Source organism: Tripterygium wilfordii, chromosome 3 (genome assembly GCF_013401445.1).
Source record: "Tripterygium wilfordii isolate XIE 37 chromosome 3, ASM1340144v1, whole genome shotgun sequence".
NCBI classification, from domain to species: domain Eukaryota; kingdom Viridiplantae; phylum Streptophyta; class Magnoliopsida; order Celastrales; family Celastraceae; genus Tripterygium; species Tripterygium wilfordii.
This window is the reverse complement of record NC_052234.1, coordinates 12,784,753-12,812,306: the sequence shown is the minus strand read 5'-3', so window position 1 is coordinate 12,812,306 and position 27,554 is coordinate 12,784,753. Positions and strand designations below refer to the sequence as shown.

At 38.8% G+C, this 27,554-nt stretch overlaps 7 protein-coding genes across 10 annotated transcripts; 4 read left to right on the top strand and 3 right to left on the bottom strand.

Moving 5' to 3' along the window:
• The first annotated feature begins 18 nt into the window (after nt 1-18).
• LOC119990625 (BAG family molecular chaperone regulator 4) lies at nt 19-2,606 on the top strand. Its single transcript, XM_038836633.1, has 4 exons — nt 19-430; nt 1,424-1,821; nt 1,907-2,053; nt 2,269-2,606. Exons 1-4 carry the CDS (start codon nt 247-249, stop codon nt 2,455-2,457), a joined length of 918 nt encoding a protein of 305 aa, XP_038692561.1. The 5' UTR covers nt 19-246; the 3' UTR covers nt 2,458-2,606.
• A 180-nt stretch (nt 2,607-2,786) lies between these two features.
• Nucleotides 2,787-5,266, bottom strand: LOC119990617 (ammonium transporter 2). The gene is made up of 4 exons (XM_038836621.1): nt 4,314-5,266; nt 3,919-4,204; nt 3,723-3,826; nt 2,787-3,330 (listed from the first exon to the last, which is right to left on the bottom strand). The coding sequence occupies exons 1-4, from the start codon at nt 4,947-4,949 to the stop codon at nt 2,896-2,898; spliced, it is 1,461 nt and encodes a 486-aa protein (XP_038692549.1). The 5' UTR covers nt 4,950-5,266; the 3' UTR covers nt 2,787-2,895.
• Nucleotides 5,267-5,585: 319 nt separating this feature from the next.
• On the bottom strand, nt 5,586-7,105 carry LOC119990632 (nudix hydrolase 15, mitochondrial-like). The gene is made up of 3 exons (XM_038836646.1): nt 6,699-7,105; nt 6,446-6,588; nt 5,586-6,072 (listed from the first exon to the last, which is right to left on the bottom strand). The coding sequence occupies exons 1-3, from the start codon at nt 6,976-6,978 to the stop codon at nt 5,731-5,733; spliced, it is 765 nt and encodes a 254-aa protein (XP_038692574.1). The 5' UTR covers nt 6,979-7,105; the 3' UTR covers nt 5,586-5,730.
• A 1,527-nt stretch (nt 7,106-8,632) lies between these two features.
• Nucleotides 8,633-10,539, bottom strand: LOC119995439 (probable transcription factor RL9). 2 transcript variants are annotated; one of them, XM_038841948.1, is made up of 6 exons: nt 10,441-10,539; nt 9,939-10,269; nt 9,780-9,856; nt 9,627-9,663; nt 9,427-9,541; nt 8,633-9,328 (listed from the first exon to the last, which is right to left on the bottom strand). In XM_038841948.1, exons 2-6 carry the CDS (start codon nt 10,225-10,227, stop codon nt 8,743-8,745), a joined length of 1,104 nt encoding a protein of 367 aa, XP_038697876.1. In that variant the 5' UTR covers nt 10,228-10,269; nt 10,441-10,539; the 3' UTR covers nt 8,633-8,742. The 2 variants fall into 2 exon arrangements, with proteins under 2 accessions (XP_038697876.1, XP_038697877.1); XM_038841949.1 differs by having other exon boundaries at nt 9,427-9,532.
• A 4,628-nt stretch (nt 10,540-15,167) lies between these two features.
• LOC119990504 (ethylene-overproduction protein 1) lies at nt 15,168-21,547 on the top strand. 3 transcript variants are annotated; one of them, XM_038836464.1, is made up of 5 exons: nt 15,168-15,617; nt 15,721-17,764; nt 18,412-18,703; nt 18,790-19,099; nt 20,796-21,547. In XM_038836464.1, the coding sequence occupies exons 2-5, from the start codon at nt 15,741-15,743 to the stop codon at nt 21,017-21,019; spliced, it is 2,850 nt and encodes a 949-aa protein (XP_038692392.1). In that variant the 5' UTR covers nt 15,168-15,617; nt 15,721-15,740; the 3' UTR covers nt 21,020-21,547. The 3 variants fall into 3 exon arrangements, with proteins under 3 accessions (XP_038692392.1, XP_038692401.1, XP_038692384.1); XM_038836473.1 differs by having other exon boundaries at nt 15,712-17,764; XM_038836456.1 differs by having other exon boundaries at nt 15,168-17,764.
• Nucleotides 21,548-21,705: 158 nt separating this feature from the next.
• Nucleotides 21,706-22,665, top strand: LOC119990519. The gene has a single exon (XM_038836484.1). It carries the CDS (start codon nt 21,881-21,883, stop codon nt 22,619-22,621), a length of 741 nt encoding a protein of 246 aa, XP_038692412.1. The 5' UTR covers nt 21,706-21,880; the 3' UTR covers nt 22,622-22,665.
• Nucleotides 22,666-23,288: 623 nt separating this feature from the next.
• LOC119989394 (importin subunit beta-1-like) lies at nt 23,289-27,413 on the top strand. Its single transcript, XM_038834889.1, has 3 exons — nt 23,289-23,533; nt 24,414-26,832; nt 26,923-27,413. The coding sequence occupies exons 2-3, from the start codon at nt 24,434-24,436 to the stop codon at nt 27,119-27,121; spliced, it is 2,598 nt and encodes an 865-aa protein (XP_038690817.1). The 5' UTR covers nt 23,289-23,533; nt 24,414-24,433; the 3' UTR covers nt 27,122-27,413.
• The last annotated feature ends 141 nt before the right edge of the window (nt 27,414-27,554 follow it).

Genomic DNA, 27,554 nt, shown 5'->3' with positions numbered 1-27,554 from the left:
GGTTTGGTTCTCAGTTAGCACAAGGCAAAATTGGGGCATGGAGAAACCTAGATGGTATCAGCCACAAAAATTTTAACTTGCAGATACTTTCTTCTTGTGTCTGATGATCCATTACCGCATCTTCTTTTACCTACCAGAGTACTGAGTACTGCAGAAGTAGAATCAGTAGTCAACTTAATAGCGATAAACCCTTGAATTGCAACACTTCAGATTTTACAAAATTCGGATTCGAATTCGAAGAGCAGAATGAATGAAGAGGAACTCGAGTGGGAGGTCAGGCCTGGCGGGATGCTGGTACAAAGGAGGGACGATGATTCCCACCATCAACATCAAAACGGTGGCGATGGTGCCGTTGTGCCTCCGATCAAAATTAACGTCTCTCATGGCCCTGCCCAGTATGAGCTTTCTGTCCCCGATCATTCTACTTTTGGTAAATTTTCTTCTTTTCTTTTTCCAGGATTTCGGTTCTTTTTCTCGTCTGTCAAATTTTAGATTATTACGGAAATAAGATCCCTGTATTTATATGGGGATTTGATTGAATATTACAGTAACATTAATGGATCAAATCCTTAATTGGATTGATGATATTCTTTTAACGCAGATATCGTCTCTCTGTGTCTTCTTTTTCGCAGTCAGTGAGAGATGAAGATGGGATTTGGTAGATACCGGCAATTGTTTATTGTTGTCTGCATTTTGTGCGAATTTTTCTTTATGTTATAGTGTTGCTGTTATTAAGCCTCACCTTGAGGTTCAGTCACTTTGGTGTTCTATGAGAATGATCAATTTCTACTTGTTCGGTTTGTGCTCTAAAAATGTGATGGGAGATACTTTGTTTTGTTGTGTGATTGCTGTGTAACCTCCAAATTTCTAGCTATAAGTTTTCCACGAAAGAGATCTGAGTATGATAATAGCATCGGGTGCTGGAGAGAGTGAAAAAGTTATTGGATCTGTGTCAAACCAGCAAGCAATGTGAATTGATTGAAAATTTTGTCAGCGTCTCTTTTTTGTTTTTTTGTTTTTTCATGTTGATAGTGGGAAATTTTTCTTTGATCGAATTTCATTGTGCTTATCAAACACCTGGAGAAAAGGATTCTATTGATAATGTTTCATCAATACCATTTTCCTTGAGACTGAAAAAATTGTAGTGATTAACACTGACTTTCGAGCAGAAACACATATATGTTTGCACATTTGGAGCTGGATATTTTTAATATCACATATGTATTTTTGCTTTCTTGCTTTTCCTTTTTGTGGTACTGACTTGACTTTACCTTGAAAAACTGATGCATTTTCTTGTGGTTGTCTTTTCTTATAGCAAAATTCTGAGAAGATTGGAGTTAATGCTGTTGCTCTTGAGCACACATATTATCTAAGAGTAATTGCAAGTGTTATGTGATTGCTTTGATTGGAATTTTTATTACAGGTCACGTAAAAAAGGTTCTTGAAAAGATAACTGGACTTCAACCCAGAAAGCAAAAGTTATTTTTTCGAGGGCAGGAAAAAGATGACTCAGAGCATTTGCACGAGGCGGGTGTCAAAGACAAGGCAAAGATTTTACTTATGGAGGAGCCAGCCAGTAAAGAGAAGAAGGTTGAGGAGGTGAAACAGAATGTTGACATTTCTGAGGCTAGCAAAGAAAAGAAGGCTGAAGGGGTGAAACAAAATGCTGATATGTCTAAAGCAAGCGAAGAAAAGAAGGCTGAAGAGATGAAACAAGATGTTGATATTTCTCAAGCTAGACGAGAACAAAATGCTGATATGTCTAAAGCCTTTGAAGCAGTTGCTGGAGTTAGAGAAGAGGTTGACAAGATCTCGGAAAGGGTAAAAAGTTAATTGGTTTCTTGCCACTGTCAATGCAACTTATTGGATTCCACTTGTATTCATTCGAAAAATCTCTCTTTTACAGGTGGCTGCCTTGGAAGTAGTTGTGAATGGTGGTACCAAGGTTGCAGATGAAGAATTTATTGTATCATCAGAATTGCTTATGCGGCAGTTGCTGAAATTGGATACTATTGAGGCTGAAGGAGAAGCAAAAATGCAGCGAAAAGCTGAGGTTAGCATTTCGTTGCTTTAAATTTACTTTTCTTTGTATATATTAATGGCATTATCAACTCTATAACAAATCTTTCTTATATATTTTAGCACTGATGTTAAAGGCTGCATTCATTTACAATATATTTATTTGTGTGTAAACTTGCATAAGTAAGACCTATGTGCATATGTATTACTTTGTCTCACAAATTTTGAATATTTTTCTCCGTTGCACAGGTACGCCGTGTCCAGAAGTTTCAGGACACACTGGATGATCTAAAGGTCAGAAATTCCTACCCCGTTGGCAATACTACATCAGTAACAACTCAATGGGAGACCTTTGACTCTGGAGTGGGAAGCTTGAATCCCCCACCACCCATGCCATCATCAACAACAATTTCTCAGGATTGGGAACAATTTGATTAGTTCATACATGTGAAAAATTACTGTTTGGTTACAGAACTCCTTCTAAGCTATATTGTTATAAGGCAAGAATGTACTTATTTTCTTTCTACAACTGAAATTTAATAAGGTATTGCATAATTTATCAGACATTGATGCCTTATTTTGTGAAATGTGTTGCTTGTCTATGTGATCAATGTTAGCTGCATTGTCCTCAGCTCTCATCTCCTTTTTAGGTATGTGGAGGGGTATTGACAATTTACTTGCCCATGGGATGATGGATGTGAGCTCCACCATGACTTCCCACCAATTTGTTGAGAATTTTAGCTTCATTATCCACAGAGACTACCTCCTTTTTCTGGTAGACAACATTGAATCTCACCCATAGATTATCAAAAATTCTACTTTACAGTCTCGTTCGATGGTACAATGCAATTGCTGTTTTTGTTTACATAATCTCATTTACAAACTGATAGTTACGCCTCTTGCACCATTTACATAGGGTGATGGTGCTGTTTGCTCTGGATCGAGTGAGGCCTGCCAATCATGCCTGGTTGGGTCATACTTCTCTCCATCACCCCAAAGAGCATAAGCTTCCTCTCCATGAACAGCATCGTCTCCGATCGCAAGCTGCTCCTCAGACATTCTCAACGGTATGAACAGCCTTATAGCTAGAAGAATTATTGTGGTTGAAACTATGTTCCAAGCAATGATAAACAAGGCTCCTACTACTTGCTTCATCAATTGCCTCCAACCACTTCCACCGTAAAATGCACCTCTTGTCCTCTTCGGTAGAACAAGGTTACAGAGTTCTGGCTCTGCCAAAAGCCCTGTAACTAGACTACCCATAAGCCCTGCCACAGCATGTGTGTGAAACACTCCTAGGGTGTCATCCACCTAAAAAAATCACAAAAATGAGAGCAAATTAGGACTTTGTATACATGTGTGTATATATATTTATATATTGGTGACAAAAAATCACTCAGCCCAGCATACTTTCGTACAATTCAATAGACACGTAAATCTCGGACCATTACAACAACCCACGCTACGCCGACAATAGAACTTTTCATTTGCTTCTCTTTATCGATGTTATAGGGTCAAACTTATCCATTCATTTTCTTATTTTCGTTATTGATGTTGTCGGGTCAAACTTATCTGCGGTGGATGGGGTCATGGAAAGAATTATTGCGATTAGCAGCCGAGGACGACCTCTTAGTCAAATCTCAAATCTAGATTTATATCATAAAGAACCTCCACCCAAAAGAAGACCAATTAGAATGACTTACCTTTTGTAGGAGAGTGGACTTCTTGTGGAGGACCATCATTGACACCCATGGAATGCTACCACCAAGCGTTCCCATCACTATAGCCGCCCACGGTTGCACCAACCCTGCAAAAAACACAAAAAACAATCACAAAACTCACTTTCACATTTCAATGGCCGCCATTGAAATAGTACGATATTTATATCAAGTTTCATACCTGCTCCTGGTGTGATGCAGACAAGGCCTGTCATCATGCCCTGAATGGCTCCGATCACCGATGGTTTGCCAAAGAAGATCACATCAAGAGTTGTCCATACCAGAAGGCTAGTCGCTGCAGATACATTAGTGTTTAAAACTGCTATAGAGGAAGCAATATTTGCTGCATATGGGGCTCCTCCATTGAAACCTGACCATCCCATCCACAGAAGTCCTGCACCAGCAAGCATAAGCAATACATTGTTTGGAGGAAACCTCTCTCTATCGCTCTTCAGCCTCGGTCCGACCTGTTGTCATAAAAGAAACCCAAGTGAATTGTGTAAGATAACTGCTCGTATATAAACAAACATAATTGTAAATTAAATAGAGGTTTTTGTGAACTAAATTTGTTCGTACCCAATATGCAGCGGTGAATCCAGCGATTCCAGAGGAGAGGTGGATGACATAGCCGCCGGAGTAATCGATGACACCCCAGTGATAGAGAAACCCACCACCCCACAGGCTGAAAGCACCAACAGTGTAAGAAAATGTGAGCCAGAGAGGGACAAAAGCCATCCAGGCCTTGATATTCATGCGGCCAAGAACGGACCCAGCTAGCAAGATCAGTGTTATAGCAGCAAAGGTGAATTGGAAATACACAAGCGTCGCCATCGGATACAACGGCTCAGTCGTCTCAAATTCACCAGAATCAACTTCATGTCTACTTTCAGGAATTTTAGCTTGTTCAATAAGATACTTCTGACCCAAAGCCGGTGCACCCTTCCCCCAAAACGGCAAGAGTTGATCACCAAAGGCCATCCGGTAGCATAAAAGGACCCAACAAAGAAGGCAGGCTGCAAAGGCATAGAGAGCCATGAAGGCTGAATTCACTGCCCATTTTTTCTTCACCATGCTTGCATAGAGGATGACAAGGCCTGGCATGCTCTGGAGAGAAACAAGAGTCGATGCTGTCATCTGCCATGCGTTGTCGCCTTTGTTTAGCCATTCAGGGACTGCAGGGAGGTCTGATAGATAGGCTGTGGAGGTGGCCATGGCTCAACTAGTTCTGATCGAGGTGGGTGCAGTTTCTCTTGGGCTATATGTAATATGTCTGTCTTACATTGTGGTGTGAGAGAGGAAATAAGAATCCATAAGCAAGTGGAGTCTTATCGCACTTGAAAGTACTCCTACTTTTCAATTCTTCGAACTTCCTAGAACTTTCAAATGTACTTTGGTGGTTAGTTATAATTGGGAAGAGTATTTAAGACTGAGCATATGAATGCATAAGGACTTTGACCAAGCTTTAAGGGGATGAATTACAAAACCTTGGTCCACCATGAAACTACTCCGAATTTGCTATGTAAATGCATGTGGCGTGTCAAGGCTTATAAAACACATGGAATTGTGCAAGTTTGATTACCTGTATACGCATATGTGCACGTGGTTTGACTAAACATTCATTGCATTTTCTTTAGCGAAATGATTGTTAGAAAATCTAATATAACTCAATATTGTCTGTATTGGGCCTAAGCCCGCATGATTTTATTCTTTTAGACAGTCATCTATGGAATTTGATCCCAAAAAAAACCTTGGTTATTCAAGATAGAGTGGATATTTGCTTTATAAACCACTCGGTTTGATTATACCAATATGATATGAGAATTTTAGTCTTGAGAATGTGCATAAAATAAGGACACAAGCCACATCTTGCCTTACCATTCATTGTTTAATGACATCCAAATTTGACCAAAAACATTCTATTTATAAGCTAAAAAGTGTAAGTTTTACAGTGACATATCTTAGAAGCACAAAGCCTAACCATGAGAACTAGAATTCAGCTGCATTGATCATTCAAGGCTCTTTGTAGTTGTTGAAAGTCAGGGAGGTCTTGATCAAAACATGGAGATCTCTGGTAGATGAGAGAGGAAGCGCGAATAAGAATGCTTGCTGTTAAACCTCGAATGAGAAAAACCCCTTGCTCCGATTCATAATCGAAACGATGGAGATTATATTTCCAACCCATCCATTCCTTCTTTTCAAATCTATGATTATCTTCTTTCAGAAACATCTCCATGGGGACATCAAATATTGCATCAACTTCACTAGTGTTAAGTATGGGCTTGAATTCTTCTACCCTATCAAGAAGACCTACCACAGGCACAACCCTCAATTGGTGCTGAAAATGGTCACATGTCATGAAAAATATGTTAGAATCTCAAAAACATGACTACTTAATAGCGTTGGAAATCTTGATTAGATTAACATTTTTTTTGGGTAACCGAGAAATACCCAGTCGAGCATGCCCTTTGAACAGTTAAATGGGTGTAAACCTAGAGTAGTCAAAACAACTTGCACTATACTGAAGACAGTTAAGACTGGATCGAAACCGATACTGATAAAGGCTCGAAAGTGAGACAAACCAACATATCCAAGATTACACAAAGAAATATCTCAACTCAACATATCGAACTCTTGACCTAGGGTACTTTACTCCCAAATTCAGAGATATTAACAAACTAGACATTTTGATTGGAGTAAGATATTTATACCTGAGAAACGAAAGGCTCTAGATTGGCGACGACTTGAATAAGAGCAGGATTTAGGCCAATTTCTTCCATGGCTTCTCTTAATGCTGTGGCAGAGTAATCTGCATCTCCTTCCTCCATCTTTCCACCAGGCAATGCTACATCTCCTTCATATATACTCAAAAATGTTTCATATAATTTTTAACTGGAAAACACATCTAAAAATTTATCATAATGAAACCAAGAAAATCAAAATTCTTGTTTTTCTGTCATATACCTGGATGAGAAGACAATTCCATAGATCTTTTTGTAAGAAGTACACGTAGCTCGCCTTCATGCCCTTCGAAGAGGCAAATCAACACAGCAGCTCTCCGGTCTCTCCACTCTAGACAGCCACACCTCTCATCTTTGGCCTTATTACACTCCATTTCACACTTTGAGCCAAACATATTATCATCATTGCTCTCTAGTTTGGAGTTTAGACTACCTGGGTTGTAAAATTGAAGCTGCTCTGCAACAGTTTGGAGATTTGGACTGTTACGCACATTTTCTTGCATCTCGCTCAAATTTATTGCAACACTACAACAGTAATTTTCCTCTATATATGGAGAAGATAAGAAGCTATATCTATCGATACAAGAAAGTGAATGCTTAAAGATGAACACTTTGCTAAAGTGGATGCATCTTTTTGTGGCACAAGTATGTTCTTTTGAAGCATTAGAATGAGAATGGAATTTGATCGACTGCCCACAAAAATGACTTGAGAATATATTATCATCTGCAACTTTTGATCCGAAAACGTCTGCTCTGTTCATTCACGAAACAGAATGGGCCTCCACGATGGGCCTCCTGATGTTTAGGCTTCGAATAAACGTATTCCGCTAATGTATCAACGTTGGCCTTCTAACTTTAAGGGTTGGTCTGCAGGCCCTTTGAAGCAGATCTTGTCTCTGGATAACTGGACTTTATTTAAGCTTTTGTTGGGCCAAAAAGTCCTTCATGGCCTCATGGGCAATCATCAAGAACAGGCCCACATATTTGGGCTTTGAGGCAAATTGCTTCCGGACGAGTGAGTTTGGTTACGAACTTTCTGCTGGGCCTAGAAGTCCAATCCAAAATTACATGTAGAGTGTATATAGCAATTATTTCGAAATGCTTCGAGACACACTTCAGCCTAAATATTTATACGATAAAAGTAAATGATCTAGAGTTACTTATTTTTCTTTCAGGTTATCTTTTCTTATAATCGTCTGCATGGCTAATTGGGCGAACAAATGTAAAACCAGTCATTTTTAATTATTAGTATCTCAATGCATATTCAAAGACAATGACTACGAGTTTTCATGTCAAGAAAAAAAACGAACCTCAAAACTTAACAAACGTTACGTTTGTTTGCTTATGGAGGTTGTTATTTGGTGAATTTAAATAGTGTAATACACATGTAACGGGACGGATGCAGTAATGAAAATATAATTAATCTGTACATCTCTCTATAGCAATCCAATCCATTAGGGTACGACCAATGAATTAAGCATAATATTTAATGGTATAACATATATACCCTAATGCATATTCTAACCTGGATATGCCTTCTATTATAGATATGGGTACCATTTACAAATTTAATTATAGATTCAATCTTTTAATGGCCATATATCCCAACTATATTACTAGAACAAATGTTTCTACATAAAGATTTGACTTTTTTTTCTTCTTATGATCATTCGCTGAGCCTGCAATACCTGGCCTTGATCAACATCTTTTCTATGATGAAATGCTCAAGCGAGAGCTAGACAGAAAACATGTAATTTGATAATTTAATTTGAATGTCCATAAACGCACAGGCATATTCTATTGTCTTTGGAAATACAAATTCATTATGTTATAAATTTATAATATATATATACATATAATTTGTATTTTTTTTTTGATGATTTTTTATAGTATCCATTATGTTACAAATCCATTATGAAATTCTGAACTATCCTATAAATAAAAGAAATAAAACGATAACAGTAGTGTAATGACCTTCAAATGTATATGCTTCTTGACCTGAGAGATTTACATTTTCAGTTATGTCAATTTAGTCATTCACTGCTGGCAATAATTGTGTGATATATAATTGTATCTGTACTGTAGTTGACAAATTAAATTGAATCTACATACTGTATAATGCAAACAAGCCAGGAAAGAAATAGCAGTGGCATGACATTAATTTGTATAAGACAACATATATATATATGATCAAGTGCAATTGCATGCATATTCTTAAATACTAATTTGGAGCAAGTACCTCAAGATCTCACTTAGAATTGTCTCATTCATATAGTCAGATCCAGAGTACTTACCCTTTTTGCTTCCTCATCCCCTCCTCCCTTATTGACTCTGCTAAACTTCTTGGACGAAGAAGATGAGAATAAAGACAGAGACAATTCAGTGCTGTCTACTTCACCTTCCTTCGCTAATCCTGCCTTTCTTTCGGCCTCAGCATTACCACTTGACGTTGTTGGCCTCAACGACAAATCCAAATTGAGGTCGCGATCAATCGCCTTCCTTTTCAAAGTCTTCCACTCCTGTAGATAATTACTAGTTGTTGCTTTGAAATTTCTTGAGCTAAACTTCATGCTTGGCTGTGATTCAATTAGACTTGAACTTGATTCTGGCTCAATCCTTCTGTATCGATCGCTGTGATTTCTTGATCTCAAATCATCCTTCATGTCTTGTGTTGTCCAAGTAATCGGTTGTGCATTTGTGCAGAATGTGTGGTTAGTCCGATTGACATTGTTGCTGCCGAAGCTCCTATCTCCATGTAATATGCCAGGTCTAGTTTCCGGGATCAAACTCTGGCCTATTCGAGAACTATGCATAAAATATTCGCGACTAGCACTCCAAGAAGCATCTCCATACCTTGGAAAATGAGAAAATTTTGGTCGTTACTACCACATTTAATTGACCAAGGCAAAAAAAATTTCAGTAAATAAATTAATTACTTCATGTACGTATACCTGGAGACATGAGTTTGGTTATATCCTTGCAGCATAGGAATTTGGCTTAAGTTGTAAATATTTCGATCTCCACTGCTTTCCACAAGATGCCTATGATCACCTATAACTGAAAAATCTAAAAGAAATTAACTTGGTTGCTTCAAACCCAATTGAAAATTTTGAAAAATAAGAGAATGAAATAAGCGATCGATCATCTTTACCTTGGCCTGTGTCATCAATCTTCTTGCTCCTATACATCTAGTAAAGAACCAAGAGGGAATAATACAGATGATGAAATCATAAAGAAATCAATATGAAATCAAAATAAAATTTATCAAGCTATTATAACTTAATGATCAAAATATTAATTAAACCTGTAGATGGCTCTTCACATGAGCAATACTAAGTCCTTTAATGTTCATCAATTGGAGGACCAACTTAGGTGTCGCTCCTGCACCACAAAAAACTTCCCTGATTTTAATTCTTTCAAATTGATCTATATATATATATAGGAACTAGAATCTTTGACTCACTATCTTGTCCACCAAGTCTTTCCACAGCATGAACAAAGCGAAGATGAAGATCAGGCGTCCACCGCAATCTCGGCATCTTGGATCTAACATAAGGCCTTACAGATGATGATGACTTCTTCTCACTATTCTCTTCAACTGTGCTATTGCTTGAACTTCCTCCATTTTTAGGCCTGCTACTTTCATCATCATCATTTTCCCCGCTATCGCTCCCTTCTTGATTTTGGTTAGAAGGGCTCGTCTTCGAGCACTTGGTGTGGCCAGAACTTCCCTCCATCTTTTCCAAATCCATGTTTGATTAGGAATCTAGTTCCATGTGTTGTGTACTGAAGATCTACACACACAGGCTTTAGGGTTATATATAGATCATACTAATTAACTAGCTATATCATAGTATGATGTCTCAAAGGACATTGAGAAGAAAGAATATATGTTGATAGAATGCAAGAGAGAATGAAAATTCAGTCAGCTAATTATGGAAAGACAAGATATATAAGTAAATTACTGTGTAGTTAGTTTTATGCGATGAGAAACCCTAGATCTGGACATAGAAGACAAAAAACTCTTGTCTCTCCCGTTTTCTCTTGGGACATGTAAACAATTCCTCACCTAAATTTTGGTAACTTATACTAATTTTTTTATCAAAGATTTTATATTATACATATATACATGACATGCCTGCTATGGCATCGATCCATATATGCATGCATGGATGTCATAATTAATTGGCTCACCATATGCATTCAACTCTTGGTCGACCTAACGTCGTAGAAAAGTCGATCTCGTGGTAGAGCAAGCAACTGTACAGCAACTTTCAGGCCAGCTCAACACCTCACTTTTTTGCAACATTTTGGTGGATATTTGGTAATTTGACAAGCAAGCAATTCATAATTTTTAACAATGATAATTACGAATTTAATGAAGGTTTTGTTTCCCCTTCTTTCCACCACTAAATTATAAACTCTTCCTCCAATTTATTCCTACTTTTGAGTTGCAAGGGAAACCCTTTCATTCCTCCCCACGTGTATAGGCTCCTTGTAACTTGTAAGGGGAACTCTTTCATATTCCTCCCACGTGTATAGGCTCTTAAATGTATTACGACCCTGATTGCATGCGATATGGAACAAAAGTGTTGTTTCCCTTTAGTATGCTTTTGTTCATAGAGATCTTGTGAGCGGACATGAGAAGAGAAGATCCCATATATCTTGCTCTCTTAACTTTTGATCTCTTTTACATGTGTACACACATGTGTCTGTGTGTGTATATTATATATATATACTTTTATTTGCTCCAATCTCCACCATAGTCAAACAAAGATGACTTAAAATCACGCATAGTATCTTCAAAGATGCATTATAGATGAACACATGCAAACTAGCATGTGTGAACATCAAGTGTAATTAAATGAATAAGTAAACATGTTGAGATTATGTGTGTTTGGACTGGGTCTTTGATTCACAAGCGTTGGTCAATTAATGGCCACAACCCAGTCAATGGAAATTCGCACTCCAAAAACAAGATTAACTAATATATATATATCCCAATATGGGCTATGACAATCGCACCCCCATCTCAAGATGATGAGAAAGAAACCCAATTCAATTCCTTGATAAAATTTACATCAAAGAAATTGCACGAGAACAAAGTAGTTAAATCTCCCAGCCCCAACTTCTCCGAAAGCTAGCTAGCTAGGCAGGCAGGCACGAACATAAATCCAAAAAAAGTGTTTGTTTGGTGAGAAAAGAATCGCTCCAACACCCAGAGCTTGTGAGTTGTGAAGTCAACTCTCAACAGTACCTTTTTGTGCTATTTTTCTTGTCATTTCATATAATATATTATATTTGCATGAGAATACGTGAACCTATTAATGCGGATCTACTCTCAGTTGAGAAATGAGAATTGAGGATGAGGATGTCTGTCTTCTTGTGTAACTCGGGTGGTCACTATGTCAGATTTAATATTCATTATTAATTGATACTCCAAAGCTAAAATAATACCAATATTTTATGCATGTATATATATATATATATAACCCAATTAACTAATGTATCATAAACATGGTAGTCATGCATGCCATGCTTACATGTCGATTGTAGCAGCTTTTCAAGTTTCAAAGAAGTTTCCCGGCTACGAGCCAATTTTTGTATTTTATTTTGATTTTGTTCTTTAGGTCAAGTTGTATTTCTCATCTTAGACTATGAAATTAAATGGGGGATACTAACATGCCATGAAATTTTACTAATTAATATGAGAGAAGGATGGGCATAGAATATAGTTGATAGACTGCTGTTTTCCTGAAGGTCCACGCATGCATGCACTTCATGCATATAATACTAGTCCCACCAATCACCGCATGACAACCAGCCTCACAAGGATTAAGGGGCTCCGCAATTAGTTTCAAATTGTAGAGTCTACAATTGGAATCCAATGGCTTAAGACGTGCCACATCACACCACATTTTTGTTTTTTCATTTTTAAAATTTATATGACTTTTTCTTCACCATTAGATATTAATTGTAGACTCTAGGGAATTGCGGAGCCCCCAAATCCACCTCACAAGGGGATTTTTTTTTATTGTGATTTTCTTTCTCATATTAAGTAGAATAATATTTTGATCATTCAATCATTCAACACCATTTTTATTTTTCGGATTTAGTCTTTTTGTTGAGCCTGTAACTCTGTAAGACAGTCCTCCTCTTTTCTTTTCTTTTCTCCTCATAATTTTTTTTTTGTTTATTTTCTTCTTTATATATTGTACATAAGGTTCGTTGAATAAGTTTAGTTACATAGCTGTATTGTTGTCATCTTTTATCTTGTTTGTGTTTGCAATATACACATATACTCTACATAAACACTAACAAAGGAATAATTAGGACATAGAAAAATAATTTCTTCCTTCAAACATATAAATAATAGGTAGTCTTCAATTCAACACATAAGCATCGTTGAAAAGCATAATTAAAATTATTTAATTAACGTCAAAGGTATAAATTGTCTCCTTTTCCTACACCTTGTGGGTTCCCACATAATGTTAACATCTTACCTATTTTTAGATTGTCCAATTCCTTTTGTATTTTGATTCATTCTCTAATCTAATTTCTTTTTCATTTTCTAGCTACTTTTTTTTTATAAAGGTTCTAGCTACTTCTTTGTTAATTCTTGTATTTTATTGCACATATAATACATATCATCTTTTGGGTATTATTCTGCAATTGGGTCAGAGGCAATGTCATCCATGGTCATCACAAAAATAATTTAAATTTATTGTCAGCTTGCTCCATTTAGAAATATAAATCAGCCCCACCAGCTTGCTTATCACTTAATTAATTTGAAAAATAAAACATCTTGCCTAATCAAGTTTTAAGAAATTCCCTGAAAGAGTGAAGAAACCGTCCTTCCAAAACAATTCAACCATTGGAGTTGCAAGTAAGACTCAAATTGGACACGTTAATTAATAGTTATATCTATTTTAATGAATGAAGATTAGACACTAATGAATTGATTAATGTAACAATATATTGGTCTGCTCTTTGGACAACCATTAAGTCCAAAGTCTAAACATGAGATTGTTAGGCACGCGCAAACTCACCCAATAGGTTAGTTTGACCGATGCTCCATGCAAACCATTTGAAATAGTTGCGTTAGTTTAAAATCAAACTCCTGATTTCAGACAATATTCTTTACACTTCAAATCCGGAGAAATAACCAGGTAGACTATCCTCAAGTGATTTAACAACACATTGCTCTCGGGAATATACATTTATGCGTGTAGTAATATTGAAGGGGTAGTGCAGGTTGAATATCTACGTTCATGAACCAGTTTAATTATTCACAAACGAGAATGTCACTATCTATCTCTAGAAGTTTAAAACAGTATGTCAAATGTAATATTGTTTTTTTAATTAACTTTAATTAGTGAATTTGCCATCAAATTGCCATGGATTCATAAGAATGCCGCCAAACTAATGGGCCTTGGCCCAACTAAGCATAAAAGTGATATAAAAGATTCCACAAAGTCATGCTTGAGATAATTAAGTATTACTAATATTCAGCGCAAATAAGGTCATTCACAATTACGTACTAATTAATTACACATAATCAATGGAATTACAATAAAGAAAGTTTAAGTCAATTGTAGTGTCATCTATCAAGTCACCTTCATTCGCATTTTCTTCCCTTAAAAAATTCGGAGGGTAGGCATCTTCTTGTCAGTCATATTCTACATAAAATAATCGAAGATTCTTGGGCTTGGACTTGGATTGGAAAGGAGTTGACCACAAAGTTGATCATTGTATCGAAACCTGAAAGGAGTTGGACCTGGACTGGGCCTGTCTTTTGGATTCCTATGGGCTTATTTGGGACTGGGCCTTTTAGGGCTGACAGGAGGTCGGTAAGAGCAGTTTTGACTTAGTCTGGGCCAACTCTTTCAAAGCCTAAACATAATGGTCTTTTGGTCTGTCCGGGCTTTTTTGGGCCTCAGAAAAACCTTTCCTGTCTTGCATGTATTGGGCTTGGGTTAGTAGTCCATTGAATTCGGCCCAAAAATATAAAAACCCCTATATAAATATTAATGCCCAAGGATTGCAATCATCAAATTGCTATATAAACAATATAGTGTACGATCCGTGCCTAGTACAGAACAATCTGAGCTGTCCTAATGTCGGATACGTGTTCTTTAATATTTGTTACCCATCACTCCGATTCACAAAATGAATACTAATAATGTTCCAGAGATCCAGAATTTGCATGTTCGCATAATGTGCCTCTCGAGGTGGCCTGCACTGCACATATCTATGCTTCCCTAACTTACAACCAAATAATTCTCACGAACATGCTCTTGTTTTCTCCTTTTTTTTTTCCTTAATATTTCTCATTCTTTGCCCCCCTTCACCCGCGTATGCCCGTATACATGTAAAAGATGAGTCAGAAATTATTAAAAAAATAATAATAATCTCTGATTGCAAGTCATGGGGATCGAGTTTTGTAGGGCCTACCAAGATCACTAAGTTATTATTTTATCTATGAAATAGCCTAAACTCTAAAGTAGGCTTATCTAATTTGGACCCATAGTTATGGCCCAAACATGGATTGTGGAGGCCCATTAAAAAAATTTACAGCCTTCTTCGTCAATCGTGACCCTTGGATGCGGTGTTGTGGCGTGTGTTCCACAAATCTTGTCCTGTGGGCCCCCCCCGCATTCAATGGGGAAGGATGCTCCGAGCGCCTGCCTCGTCTTTTCATGGCGTGAAAGACAGGCGGCCCGAGTTCAACGCCTTCCTCTCTCTCCTCCGTCTCTGTTTACTCCTTTTAGATTACAATCAAATCCACATATATAAAACAGAGAGAGACGAGAGAAACTCCCCTCAGCTTAACTGGAAAGGGGAAGCACACATACAAACACAAATAAAAATAGTACATCAGTACAAAAATATACAGAGAGAAAGAGGAGAGGGAGAGAGCCGAAGATAGTGGCCGTTTCAACGGCCATCCCCACATCAACAATCTGGTTGGCATAGACCACCTAATCCCATTGCCCATCATCATCCATTCCTCTCCCAAATTCGTTCCTTTTTTTCCTGGAAAATCTACAGCAACAAGAAAAGCAAAGAAAAGTTGGGAATTCTTTTCGTGTTCTGTCTTGCCATTAGCCTGCATCCACCATACGGGCTTGCAGGCTATAAGGTAATCTCCGATACCCAATTCTTTATACATCCAGATCTCTCTCTGTTGTTTTCATTTTTTCCTAGTTTCCGCTCGTTGAGTTTTGTACCGTTAGATTATATAGGAAGAGGTAGAGAGAGCAGGATGCAGCATAATATATTCACTTCAATGCGTAGCTTGAAGCTTATAGATGGGTGTAAAGGTACCCAGGTTTACGCTATCAATCCAACCGGTCCACCCCCTCCGGCTCCAGGTGGAGGTGGTGGGGGAGTAGGCGACAAGCTTCTTCACCATTTGCAAGATCATCTTAGAGTTAATTCTGTTCGATCGAAATCGAATGGAACCTGCCAAGCTCCAAATGGTCACACCACAGTTAATGTCGTGACCAAGAGCCTCCTCCCGTTTGGCCTTCCGGAGATTGACCAGATCGAGCCACAGATCGAGCCCTGCCTCAAGTTCGTTGATTTTGTCGAGACCCTCGCAGACTTGTATCGCCGGATCGAGAGTTGCCCGCAGTTTGAGAAATCGGGTTTGTATATTGAGCAATACGCGGTGTTTCGGGGATTATCGGATCCGAAACTCTTAAGGAGGAGCCTCAGGTCCGCGAGGCAGCATGCAGTTGACGTGCACGCGAAGGTAGTGCTCGCGGCGTGGTTACGGTTCGAAAGGAGAGAGGATGAGCTGATTGGCACATCTTCCATGGATTGTCACGGAAGAAATCTTGAATGTCCTAAGGCCACTTTGGTATCTGGGTACGACCCGGAGTCCATTAATGACCCCTGTATATGTACCAGGAATCCTAGAGAGGATATTGATGACGATACAATGATGGAAGGAGAGGAGTGCTCAACTTCGGAGGAGGAGGGTGATATGTCGTTTTGTATTGGAGATCAGGAGGTAAGGTGCGTGAGATACAATATCGCTTCTCTTTCGAGACCTTTTAAGGCAATGTTGTATGGTGACTTCACAGAATCACGGAGGGAGAAGATAAATTTCACTCAGAATGGGATTTCGGTTGAGGGGATGAGAGCTGCTGAGATATTTAGCAAGACTAAAAGATTAGGTTCTTTTGATATACGGCTTGTTTTAGAGCTTCTGTCATTGGCAAACAAGTTTTGTTGTGATGAAATGAAAGCTGCTTGCGATGCTCATTTGGCATCATTGGTTTGTAACATGGAGGATGCAATGTTGCTAATTGAGTATGGATTAGAAGAGAGGGCTTATCTTCTAGTAGCCGCTTGCTTGCAGGTGTTCTTGAGAGAGCTGCCTAGTTTGATGCATAATCCTAAAGTGGCGAAGTTGTTTTGTACTTCAGAAGGTAAGGAGAGACTGGATCTAGTTGGGCACGCTTCCTTTTTGTTGTATTATTTTTTAAGTCAGATTGCTCTGGAGGAAGAGCTGAAATCAAACACCACTGTGATGCTTTTGGAGAGGTTGCTGGAGTGTGCAACTGAAGCTTGGGAAAAACAACTAGCCTATCATCAGTTAGGGATCGTGTTCCTTGAAAGGAAGGAGTATAAAGATGCCCAGAATTGGTTTGAGGCAGCTGTTGAAGTAGGTCATGTATACTCACAAGTGGGAGTGGCAAGGGCCAAGTACAATCGTGGTCACAAGTATACGGCATACAAGCTGATGAATTCGCTCATTTCTGATTATACACCCGTTGGGTGGATGTATCAGGAACGTTCTTTATATTGTATTGGGAAGGAGAGGGTGGCAGATTTGAACACTGCAACAGAATTGGATCCAACCCTTTCTTATCCATACAAGTACAGGGCTGTTGCCTTGGTTGGGGAGAATAAGATTGGAGCTGCAATATCAGAAATCAATAAAATAATTGGTTTTAAGGTGTCTCCGGATTGTCTTGAATTACGGGCTTGGATCTCAATTGCCTTAGAGGATTATGAAGGCGCCCTTAGAGATGTCCAGGCACTCCTGACTCTGGACCCAAACTACATGATGTTTCACCGGAAGATGCAAGGTGACCACTTGGTAGAACTTCTCAGCCCTCTTATTCAGCAATGGAGTCGGGCTGACTGCTGGATGCAGCTGTATGATAGGTGGTCCTCTGTTGATGACATAGGCTCACTAGCTGTTGTGCATCATATGTTAACACATGACCCTGGGAAGAGCCTCTTACGGTTTCGACAATCTCTCCTCCTTCTACGGTATGTATACCTAAGTTGTAGTCTTTTATAGCTGTAATACTGATTCTGCCTTCCATTTGCCATCTTATTAGAAGCTCTAAAAGATCAACACCATTGGTGAATTTAGCTTGAATATCGTGTTGTTCATCTTTTTTGTTTATGCAGTAGAGTTCTAGATTAACATCTTTACAGTGCAATCTGTCTGAAGCATGGACATTCTGAAGGCAAATAATACTTTTCAATGATGCCATGAGAAGATCAAGCTTTTAATGCATTATTCGTTATTACTTCATTATCCATTTCACGAAAGATCTTTGATTGTTAGATGGTTTACCGCTCTTCTGTCTGCATTATATGCTGGCATGTGAGATCTCCGTTTTGAAGCTTTGGTTATTTATGTAATTATTGTTTGGTTTGTTTCCCCGGTTCTGATTTCTATTCAATCGAGAGGCACTCTGTCCACACTGCTCAACTTCTTACTAGCTAGGAATTGGAAAATGTCTATTTGTATCTCAAAATTTGTGTTGCAATTGTACAATCGGAGTCTAAATGGACTTTCTCGATAGTTGCATTAGAAGCTGCTTTAATTGTCTGCATGAATTGATGGGCCCTTCTATACAATCTCTTCTGCACAAATTGATGAAAATTCACCCTCTTGAATGCTACAGGCTAAATTGTCAGAAGGCAGCAATGCGTAGTCTGCGTTTGGCAAGAAATTGTTCTACTTCCGAGCATGAAAGGCTTGTGTATGAAGGTTGGATTTTGTATGACACTGGCCATCGTGAAGAAGCTCTAGCTAAAGCTGAAGAATCCATCTCTATCCAGAGATCATTTGAAGCTTTTTTCCTCAAAGCCTATGCTTTAGCAGATTCAAATGTTGGTGGTGAGTCTTCAACTGATGTTGTCCAACTTCTAGAGGAAGCTCTCAGATGTCCTTCAGATGGCCTCCGAAAAGGACAAGTGAGTTCTATGTTTGAAGCAGTTGAAATGTACTTATTAATGGCCTTAGAATATTGTTTATTTAGTGGTGTTACTTTATTTTGCAGGCACTGAATAATCTTGGGGCTGTTTATGCTGATTGTAATAAGTTGGATCTTGCTACTGACTGCTACATGAATGCACTCAATATCAAGCATACACGTGCACATCAGGGTCTGGCTCGTGTATATCTTCTAAAAAATCAGCGGAAAGCTGCATACGAGGAGATGACAAAACTGATAGAGAAAGCCTGGAACAATGCCTCAGCTTATGAGAAACGTTCAGAGTACTGCGACGGTGACATGGCAAAGAGTGACCTTAATAGGGTGATACAACTAGATCCGATGAGGACGTACCCTTATAAATACAGAGCAGCTGGTAAGTTTCACCGCCTACATCCTAGTTTTTCTATTGCAATTTGTTCGTACTTGGAACCATTTCTTAACAACGTAATTATATGCTGACAATGAGGTCCCTCATTATGCTGCTCAAGTTAAGGGAGATCAGTAATTCTCAACTCTGAAAATCAAATGACTTATAGTTAGGCATTTCCTTTCCATTTGCCCCTTCTAAGCTGAGCTCAGAAACTTGAGTCTGCCACAAAATGAAAACCATTCGCATTTCCAGTACTGAAGTTCAATTTGACTGGAAATTCATGGGCCAGTCTTACTTTTCCCCTTATCTTTAATCCCGTTTTCTTGTAGAACCTCTGAAATTATTTTCTCATGGAGGAAAGTTATTCTCATCAAAGTTATTTTTTTCTTTTTTGCTTCTCAACAATGAAGCTTGGGCATTTCATTTCATGCATGAGATTCTATCTTTTTCATGTGAGTACTTGCTTCCTTCCACCACCTGTGATTGCCTCTTGAGTCTTGACTCTTGAGTGACAATGGATGACGGGGAGATCCTAATTTGGTGAATCCTGGTTATCGATTGCACCTGTTATTGTTATATCTTAGTCACGATTGTTTCTCTTTATTTTATTTTCCTCTCTATACATTTATTTGCTATAAAGCCTATAACGCAGTCTTGAAATGGGATATACTACAATTTAGTGTGCATATAATGAAACTGATTAGTGCAGACCTGTTCCAGTGCTTGACCTGGATTTTTTGCCTGCATTTCTTTGATTTCTACCGTCCTATAGTTGTGAGTGTTATAGAAACACAGTCAACTTAATTTATTTGATTCTCCCAGTTTCTGATTGCTTTTGCGGACATCAAATAGGTAGTAAGGTTGTGATTGTCAATTCATGTTTCTTAGTGCAATTCTATAAAATATGCCAACGTGTATGGACTTGATTGTTTATGAGCTAAATGTGACATATGTAAAATGAGCCCCCTAAATTATTGAATAATACTCTGTTTGGGTGGTTCATTTTTTCCTGTTATATATTTTTTCTTGGCATTTTTCTGTTTAATGATTCTGATATTGTTTCTTTTTTAGCCTATCTGTTGGATTTAACTTCCATTCACCTTCGATATCGTAAAATTTTGTTCTGGCAGAATGAGCATCTAAAATATGTTTGTGATTCATTCTAGATTTTTGCTGTAACCATTTTGAGCTTTTTAGCTATGCCAGTTGGATCAAACTTCTTCAAAGATGATTGGCATGTCTTGATATTTGGAAAAAAAAAATAGCATTTGGGTCATCTTTTCACGAGTATATATTTGCTTAGTCAAATCAATTGCTTATATCCGGTTATCCAGTTAGCTAGTAAGTTGGATCCGAAACCAATTTTTCCTGAAAAGAACCATGGTCTTTGTTTGCGACTGCTTTACTGACATTTTCATGGAGTAAGAAACTGGCATTCCAACGGATAATGCTTTGACTTGGGGTGAAATTAGGGGCAGGCACTCATATTGTAGCGGAAAAGAAAATTGAGAATTGGGTGTAAATTTTCTTTTTCTTCTGTGTCAAAAAATGTAGTTAGGTGGAACAACAAAACAGTCAGGGCTATGGTTTTCATTTGAGAACCTGAATTGGCATGCAGTTTGTCATTTTGTGTGTGTATGAGCACATATTGGTAAATGCATGTTCAGAATACTGACATAAAAATTGTGCCCCCTACCAGTTTTAATGGATGACCATAAAGAATCTGAAGCCATAGCAGAGCTAACAAGAGCCATAGCTTTCAGGCCGGACTTTCAGCTACTGCATCTTCGAGGAGCATTTCATGAATCAATGGGTGATCATGTCTCTACCATTCGAGACTGTGAAGCAGCTCTCTGTCTCGAACCCAGCCATGCTGATACTCATGATACCTATAATAAAGTAAGGGAGCATATTGAGGAATAAAACAAGTGAGGGGTAGACATTTGTAGTTCTGCTATATCTTCATTTCATTACATGGGCAACTGGATTGTTGCTGCTCTTATCTTCCTTTTTTTTTATTTTTAATTTTTTTGGGATGAGAGAGGCCAATATTTGTGGGGGGCGCAATCCTCTTTTCCGATAATTCCCAGACTAGGAACATTCAAATGCAGATCTGCTGTGGCCTGCAGCAGAGAAGGAATGTTGGGAAGAAAGAAGAGTTGGGTTTGAATTAGGGGAAAGTTAGAGAGCAAGTTAACTTGTAAATATCTGTATTATTATCTATACATGGGGATCAGTTACAATACAAACAGTGCAGTCTGCTCCTGTTGTGATTGCCCTGACATTCCATTTTTGCGAAATGGGTTGAAATAGCCGTGAAGCCCCTGATTCTGGAGGAACATATACGAAATGGCAGATTGTTATAATATCTGTCCTATTTAGAGATCTACAGTGTACAACTTTTGCAACATGGTGTACAATAATGTATCATATTACTTTGAGCATTGTGTATTTAAAGTGTATTACAAGCTTCACAATTTTCCTCTATGAGAGACATGAAGGTTCTTCTTATTTTACAAAAGACAAATATAAGACACGTACTGATTTACAGAAACATCAGTGTTTTATCTATAAGAGAGAGAGAGTTGTCTTTTTTTCTACTTCACCTGTGACTGACTGCTCTAAAGTAGGAAGGGTTTTAATGATTTGCACGAGATACCCATAGAATCAACTGCTTTGTGATAATACGTGCCTCTCAACCACCTGCAGTTCTCTTGCTTTTCCTTTCTTCCTAGTTCTGTGCAGGTTTTCTATCAGAAATAGTAGCAAAAGAAGAAGCAGGCAATGGATGCACATGGACGGAAAAAGCTAGACTTCAACTTGCCACTCTTATCAACTAGGCGTCCTGGCGGTCATGCTGACGAAGAACCTTACACTATCCGTGCACAGGTAAGCGCAATGCAGGACACAAGTGAGAGGATTCCATTCTGTTGGGAACAAGCTCCGGGCAAGCCCAAGGTCGACATGGAGAGAAGCAATAACCCTGATTGTGAAACACCTCGTCCGAAGCTCCCTCCTTGCAGATGGCATCCATCAAGAACTGAAGCATATAGTGTTGATGATCAAAACGAGGGTTGTGAGGCCGATGTGGAGGATGTTGCTTTCTCCGATGCCATGGACACGTTTTCGTTGACAGAGGCAATAGACATTGCGCAGAGAGCAGAGGATGATCATGGTTTAAATGGGTCAAATTTAGAGAGTTTAAACCTTAGTCACAGTCCATCCCCAAATTTCATGATGGAGAGGTTTCTTCCTGATGCCACTGCATTGGCTGCATCAACTGCACTAACAACGCTGCCCCATTTATGCAGTTATCCTGAGAAAGTAGTTGTTTCAAACTCATACTCTTCTTCACACAAGGGTTGTGGCCTTGAAATCTTGTTTCCTTGGCGCATGAAACACAAGGTCTGTGGTATAAAGAGCCCTGTGCGGCGAGGCTCACCTAATGTTGTTGCTTCTGCCAAACCAGACAAACATCCCTCATCAACCAAAAAGCACTTCAGAGGTGTAATTAATTATAGATGATGCATATATATACAGTTCTTTCATAATCATAATGCAAAACTCCTCCTTTTTTCCCCCCTCTAATGTTAATATTTTATTAGGGTTATCATCATCACCATCTAATCATTAATGAAAACTATGTAAGATGCACAATATCATTCCTAACATTTGTTCGGTTATTCCATCTATATATACAACATGGTGTCTCCACGACTCCTCTAATCTACTTAAGAGGTGAGGTATTGTTCATATTCTGAATTTACGACTCACGTGATTTTTCGTCTTTCAAAAAGTGTTTGAAGTGTTTGAAGCTGATCCCATTTTTATAAATTACATAATTACCTTATACCAAACCGATCTGATAATTTTTACAACTAACAAAAATGCAAGGTGTTTGCCGTTTGGACATCTACGGCTCCACCATGTAACTTTTTTTTAAGTAATAAAATAATATATATGACAAAAAAAAAAGGTTTTACGCTCTCGTTTTTTTTTTTCTTTTAAAAAAAAGATATTTGGTACCCACCAATCATATCCATACCCATGACCCGTTGGTTGTGTCCACTGTCCACACGTGGGAAATTTCAAAACTCTAGGGTTTTAGGGGGCCGTGATTCCGGGCAGCGTGGGCAGCCTGAAACCCTTTCTGCCCGTTGGTTTTAGTTTTCCATATAGAGCCCCCCACCTCCCGCTTCTTCTAAGCATTCGAAAATTTATTTTTATATATTAGTCGAAAGGACATATGCGATTCAAGCCTCTCAGCGCTAATCCCTATTTTTGACTCTTGATCTCTCGTAGTTTTGCTCAGAGTCGTCGACTGACGAGAGAGGGAGCTTTAGCGAGAGAAACCGCGTTTTCGATTTTAGAGAGACAAACCCTACTTGATTTCTCTTCCTTCTCGGGTCTATCGTGTTGTTTCGTTCCGAATACAAGGTAATTCATGCTCCTAATCCGTAACTAGACCTTTTTATTTCCGATGAAAGAGTAGATCTATGTGTTTTATGTCGGTTTAAATGTATGAGGGCTTTATCTGGTGCATCGGTTGGATTTATGTCAGGTAGATTTTTGTTTATTGCTATGAGTCTACATATCTTTATTATGCTCTCAATATCCACCAATGAATTGTTCTGGTGTTCTCTGGTTACTGAATATAGCTTTGGAGAGGGTATCGAGGGTTTTTAGCTGCTATTCTCTGCTTCGGTAATTTTTTGCAACTTTTGGAATTTTCTGCTTGTTTATGAGTGTGTCAAATCTGTTGGTCGACTTCTTGCACTTGATGAAATGTCTAGTGGTTGAGGGGTTAGGATCAATAACCTGTGTTGAATAAAATTGGCAAGTTTCAGAAAGCATTTGCTGCATTTTTTTTATCAGTTTAAGAAGCAAAAATATATTTATTAAAGGAGAAACAAGGGGGGTGCAACTTTTGCAACGATTACAACTGGAAATTACATGATGCTATCAATTTTATCATATTTTTGAGTTGCATATTTGTATCATTATCAACTGATGAAACAATTCTGTTCATGCTGTTTGTGTTCTGAGGTCATTGAACCATTTGGTTTTAATCTTAATGAATTTTTTTTATTAGTCATGTATATTTTTGCCTTGCCATGCGTAGGGTGTAACTTCCACAACGTGCGTATTGGTTAAGATTGCATATTGTGTTGTAGCATGTAGACATAAATTTCATGGATTGATTTGTTTCTCTGTTCAACATGTTAGTTAATTATTTCTTTATGTATCAATTATCATATACATATACATATATATATATATATTCTGTTTTTAAATTTTTTTTGTGCATATATATTAGGCATTGCAGTTTGGACGAAGATGGCCATGGAGATCACTCAATTTCTTTTGGCTGCACAATCAGCTGATGCTAGAGTCCGGAATGAGGCAGAATATTCTCTTAAGCAATTCCAAGAGCAAAACTTGCCTTTTTATCTTTTGTCCTTGTCAGTTGAGCTTGCGAACAGTGACAAACCTAATGAATCTCGTAGATTGGCTGGCATTGTACTAAAAAATTCCTTAGATGCAAGAGATGCTATTAGAAAGGAACATCTTGTTCAGCAATGGATGGCGATTGATATTTCAATAAAGTCTCAGATTAAAAACTTGCTTTTGAGTACTTTAGGATCATCTGTTCCAGAGGCTAGACATACTTCTGCGCAAGTAATTGCCAAAGTTGCTTCAATTGAGATTCCTCGGAAGCAATGGCCAGAACTCATTGGATCACTGCTTACCAATATGACGCGGCAAGATAATTCTGCAGCATTGAAACAATCAACCTTGGAAACCCTTGGATATGTCTGTGAGGAGATATCACATCAGGACCTCGTGCAAGATGAAGTGAATCATGTTCTTACAGCGGTTGTTCAAGGCATGAACTCTGCTGAGCACAGTCCTGAAGTTCGTCTGGCTGCAACAAAAGCTTTATACAATGCTCTGGAATTTGCACAGACTAACTTTGAAAATGAGATGGAGAGGAACTACATCATGAAAATGGTCTGTGAAACAGCCATGGCCAAGGAGGCAGAGATCAGACAGTCCGCTTTTGAATGTCTTGTTTCAATCGCATCTACATATTACGAAGTGCTTGAACCTTACATGCAGACCCTCTTTGAGCTAACATCAAATGTCGTGAAAGGAGATGAAGAGAGTGTTGCTCTCCAAGCAATTGAATTCTGGAGTTCCATATGTGATGAAGAGATAGATGCTGATGGTGAGGATTCTGGACCTTCTCATTCCCACTTTATAGAGAAGGCTTTGCCATCCCTAGTTCCTATGTTGTTGGAAACTTTGCTGAAGCAGGAAGAAGATCAAGACCAGGATGATAGCAACTGGAATATATCCATGGCAGGTGGGACATGTCTGGGTCTTGTTGCTAGAACTGTTGGGGATGATATTGTGCCCCTGGTAATGCCATTTGTTGAGGCTAACATATCAAAGCCAGATTGGCATTGTCGTGAGGCAGCTACATATGCATTTGGCTCGATCCTTGAGGGCCCAACTGTTGAAAAGCTGTCCCCTCTGGTAAATGCAGGCTTGGAGTTTCTTCTTAATGCAATGAGGGATGCAAATAATCATGTCAAGGATACAACTGCTTGGACTCTCAGTCGTATTTTTGAGTTCTTGCACAGTCCAGCTAGTGGGTTCTCTGTAATTTCCCCTGCAAGCCTCCCACAGCTTCTGTCAGTGTTGTTGGAGAGTATTAGGGATGCTCCCAATGTTGCTGAGAAGGTTTGTGGGGCAATATATTACCTTGCCCAGGGTTATGAAGATGCTGATAGCTCCTCTCTTCTCACTCCATGCCTGCAAGGCATCATTGCTCGTCTGCTAGAAACTGCTGATCGCACAGATTGCAGTGATTCTAAACTTAGGTCATCTGCCTATGAAACATTGAATGAAGTTGTGAGATGCTCCAATATTGCTGAAACAGCTGGTATAGTAGCACAGTTGCTCCGAGTCATCATGGATAGGTTGGGGCAGACAGTAAAACTTCAGATTGTATCTTCGGATGATAGGGAGAAGCAGGGAGACCTGCAAGCTTCTCTCTGTGGTGTTCTACAGGTTATTATTCAGAAGCTTAGCAGTAATGATGCTACAAAATCCAATATTCTCCAGGCTGCTGATGAGATCATGATGTTGTTTCTCGGTGTGTTTGGTTGTCGGAGCTCCACTGTGCATGAGGAAGCAATGCTTGCTATTGGTGCATTGGCTTATGCCACCGGGTCAGAGTTTGAGAAGTATATGTCAGAGTTTTACAAATATTTACAGATGGGATTGCAAAATTTTGAGGAGTACCAGGTTTGTGCCATTACGGTTGGGGTGATTGGTGACATTTGCCGTGCCCTAGATGACAAGATTCTGCCATTTTGTGATGGGATCATGGGCCTCCTTGTCAATGATCTCCAAAGTGGTGAACTAAATCGATCCGTCAAGCCTCCCATATTCTCTTTATTTGGGGATATTGCTCTTGCCATAGGAGAACACTTTGAGAAGTATGTACATGTTACAGTTGAAATGATGAAGCAGGCTGCAACCATATGTGACCAAATGGACACCAGTGATGATGAGTTGATGGATTATATCAACCAGCTCAGACGTAGCATCTTTGAAGCCTATTCTGGTATTCTTCAGGGATTCAAGAATGGGAATTCTGAGGTAATGTTGCAGCATGCTCCTCATATCTTGCAGTCCATAGACTCGACTATCAGAGACAATCAGAGGTATTCTCTTACCTCCTTGTTTCTTTATGATTATGCTAGTTGCATGTTAGTTTCTCTCTATCTTATGGTCCTATTTTCATGCTTTTCCAGGGATGAGAGTGTGACAAAAGCTGCAGTTGCAGTGATGGGTGATCTTGCAGATGCACTTGGCCCAAACATTAGGATACTTCTCAAAGACCGCGCAATTTATATTGATTTCCTGGGTGAGTGCCTGCAGTCTGAGGATGAACAGCTCAAGGAGACTGTTGTTTGGACCCAGGGGATGATTGGAAAAGTTATGGTTTCATGAGAGATTCAGGTTCTGTCTGAGAAAAAGGTTAGTTGCATATGGTCAGTTTTTTTTAATTGAAACGTTATAGTTCTGGTAGAAGACTCTGTTGGGGAATCCCAGGGTGGGCTTATGTATCACTGTAATGTGGCTGTGAGTTGATCTTCTGGATTTCTCTTTGTCCGCTGTTTTTGCCCATGGGGAGCATTTGTACTGATGAGGTGCCTTCCTCGTCTCCTAAAACTCCTTTTACTTCAACGCATCCTCCAATGGGTGGTTTGTTGAGCCAATTATGTTATGCTTTGTTTTTCCCTTTTCATCCCTTAAATTCGGATTCTAGGAAATCATGCCATATGACTTGTGAAACGTACCCTACACCTAATTCACAGTGCCTTGTATTCTTTCTTATCTACTAAGACAGCAAAGAAACAATATTGGTTGAATTTAATAGCAT

What these genes read in the sequence shown, in the direction of transcription:
- LOC119990625 (XM_038836633.1), top strand. Translation starts at nt 247, where the DNA reads ATGAATGAAGAGGAACTCGAGTGGGAGGTCAGGCCTGGCGGGATGCTG. An exon ending in CCCCGATCATTCTACTTTTG is followed by an intron (nt 431 to 1,423) that starts GTAAATTTTCTT and finishes TTTTTATTACAG; the next exon opens with GTCACGTAAAAAAGGTTCTT. An exon ending in AAATGCAGCGAAAAGCTGAG is followed by an intron (nt 2,054 to 2,268) that starts GTTAGCATTTCG and finishes TCCGTTGCACAG; the next exon opens with GTACGCCGTGTCCAGAAGTT.
- LOC119990617 (XM_038836621.1), bottom strand. Translation starts at nt 4,949, where the DNA reads ATGGCCACCTCCACAGCCTATCTATCAGACCTCCCTGCAGTCCCTGAA. An exon ending in GATTCACCGCTGCATATTGG is followed by an intron (nt 4,205 to 4,313) that starts GTACGAACAAAT and finishes TTATGACAACAG; the next exon opens with GTCGGACCGAGGCTGAAGAG. An exon ending in AGTCCACTCTCCTACAAAAG is followed by an intron (nt 3,331 to 3,722) that starts GTAAGTCATTCT and finishes TGATTTTTTTAG; the next exon opens with GTGGATGACACCCTAGGAGT.
- LOC119990632 (XM_038836646.1), bottom strand. Translation starts at nt 6,978, where the DNA reads ATGCAAGAAAATGTGCGTAACAGTCCAAATCTCCAAACTGTTGCAGAG. An exon ending in GGAATTGTCTTCTCATCCAG is followed by an intron (nt 6,589 to 6,698) that starts GTATATGACAGA and finishes GTATATATGAAG; the next exon opens with GAGATGTAGCATTGCCTGGT. An exon ending in TAGAGCCTTTCGTTTCTCAG is followed by an intron (nt 6,073 to 6,445) that starts GTATAAATATCT and finishes GACCATTTTCAG; the next exon opens with CACCAATTGAGGGTTGTGCC.
- LOC119995439 (XM_038841948.1), bottom strand. Translation starts at nt 10,227, where the DNA reads ATGGATTTGGAAAAGATGGAGGGAAGTTCTGGCCACACCAAGTGCTCG. An exon ending in AAGACTTGGTGGACAAGATA is followed by an intron (nt 9,857 to 9,938) that starts GTGAGTCAAAGA and finishes TTTGTGGTGCAG; the next exon opens with GAGCGACACCTAAGTTGGTC. An exon ending in ATGTGAAGAGCCATCTACAG is followed by an intron (nt 9,664 to 9,779) that starts GTTTAATTAATA and finishes GTTCTTTACTAG; the next exon opens with ATGTATAGGAGCAAGAAGAT.
- LOC119990504 (XM_038836464.1), top strand. Translation starts at nt 15,741, where the DNA reads ATGCAGCATAATATATTCACTTCAATGCGTAGCTTGAAGCTTATAGAT. An exon ending in CAATCTCTCCTCCTTCTACG is followed by an intron (nt 17,765 to 18,411) that starts GTATGTATACCT and finishes TGAATGCTACAG; the next exon opens with GCTAAATTGTCAGAAGGCAG. An exon ending in TTATAAATACAGAGCAGCTG is followed by an intron (nt 19,100 to 20,795) that starts GTAAGTTTCACC and finishes GCCCCCTACCAG; the next exon opens with TTTTAATGGATGACCATAAA.
- LOC119990519 (XM_038836484.1), top strand. Translation starts at nt 21,881, where the DNA reads ATGGATGCACATGGACGGAAAAAGCTAGACTTCAACTTGCCACTCTTA.
- LOC119989394 (XM_038834889.1), top strand. Translation starts at nt 24,434, where the DNA reads ATGGCCATGGAGATCACTCAATTTCTTTTGGCTGCACAATCAGCTGAT. An exon ending in ACTATCAGAGACAATCAGAG is followed by an intron (nt 26,833 to 26,922) that starts GTATTCTCTTAC and finishes ATGCTTTTCCAG; the next exon opens with GGATGAGAGTGTGACAAAAG.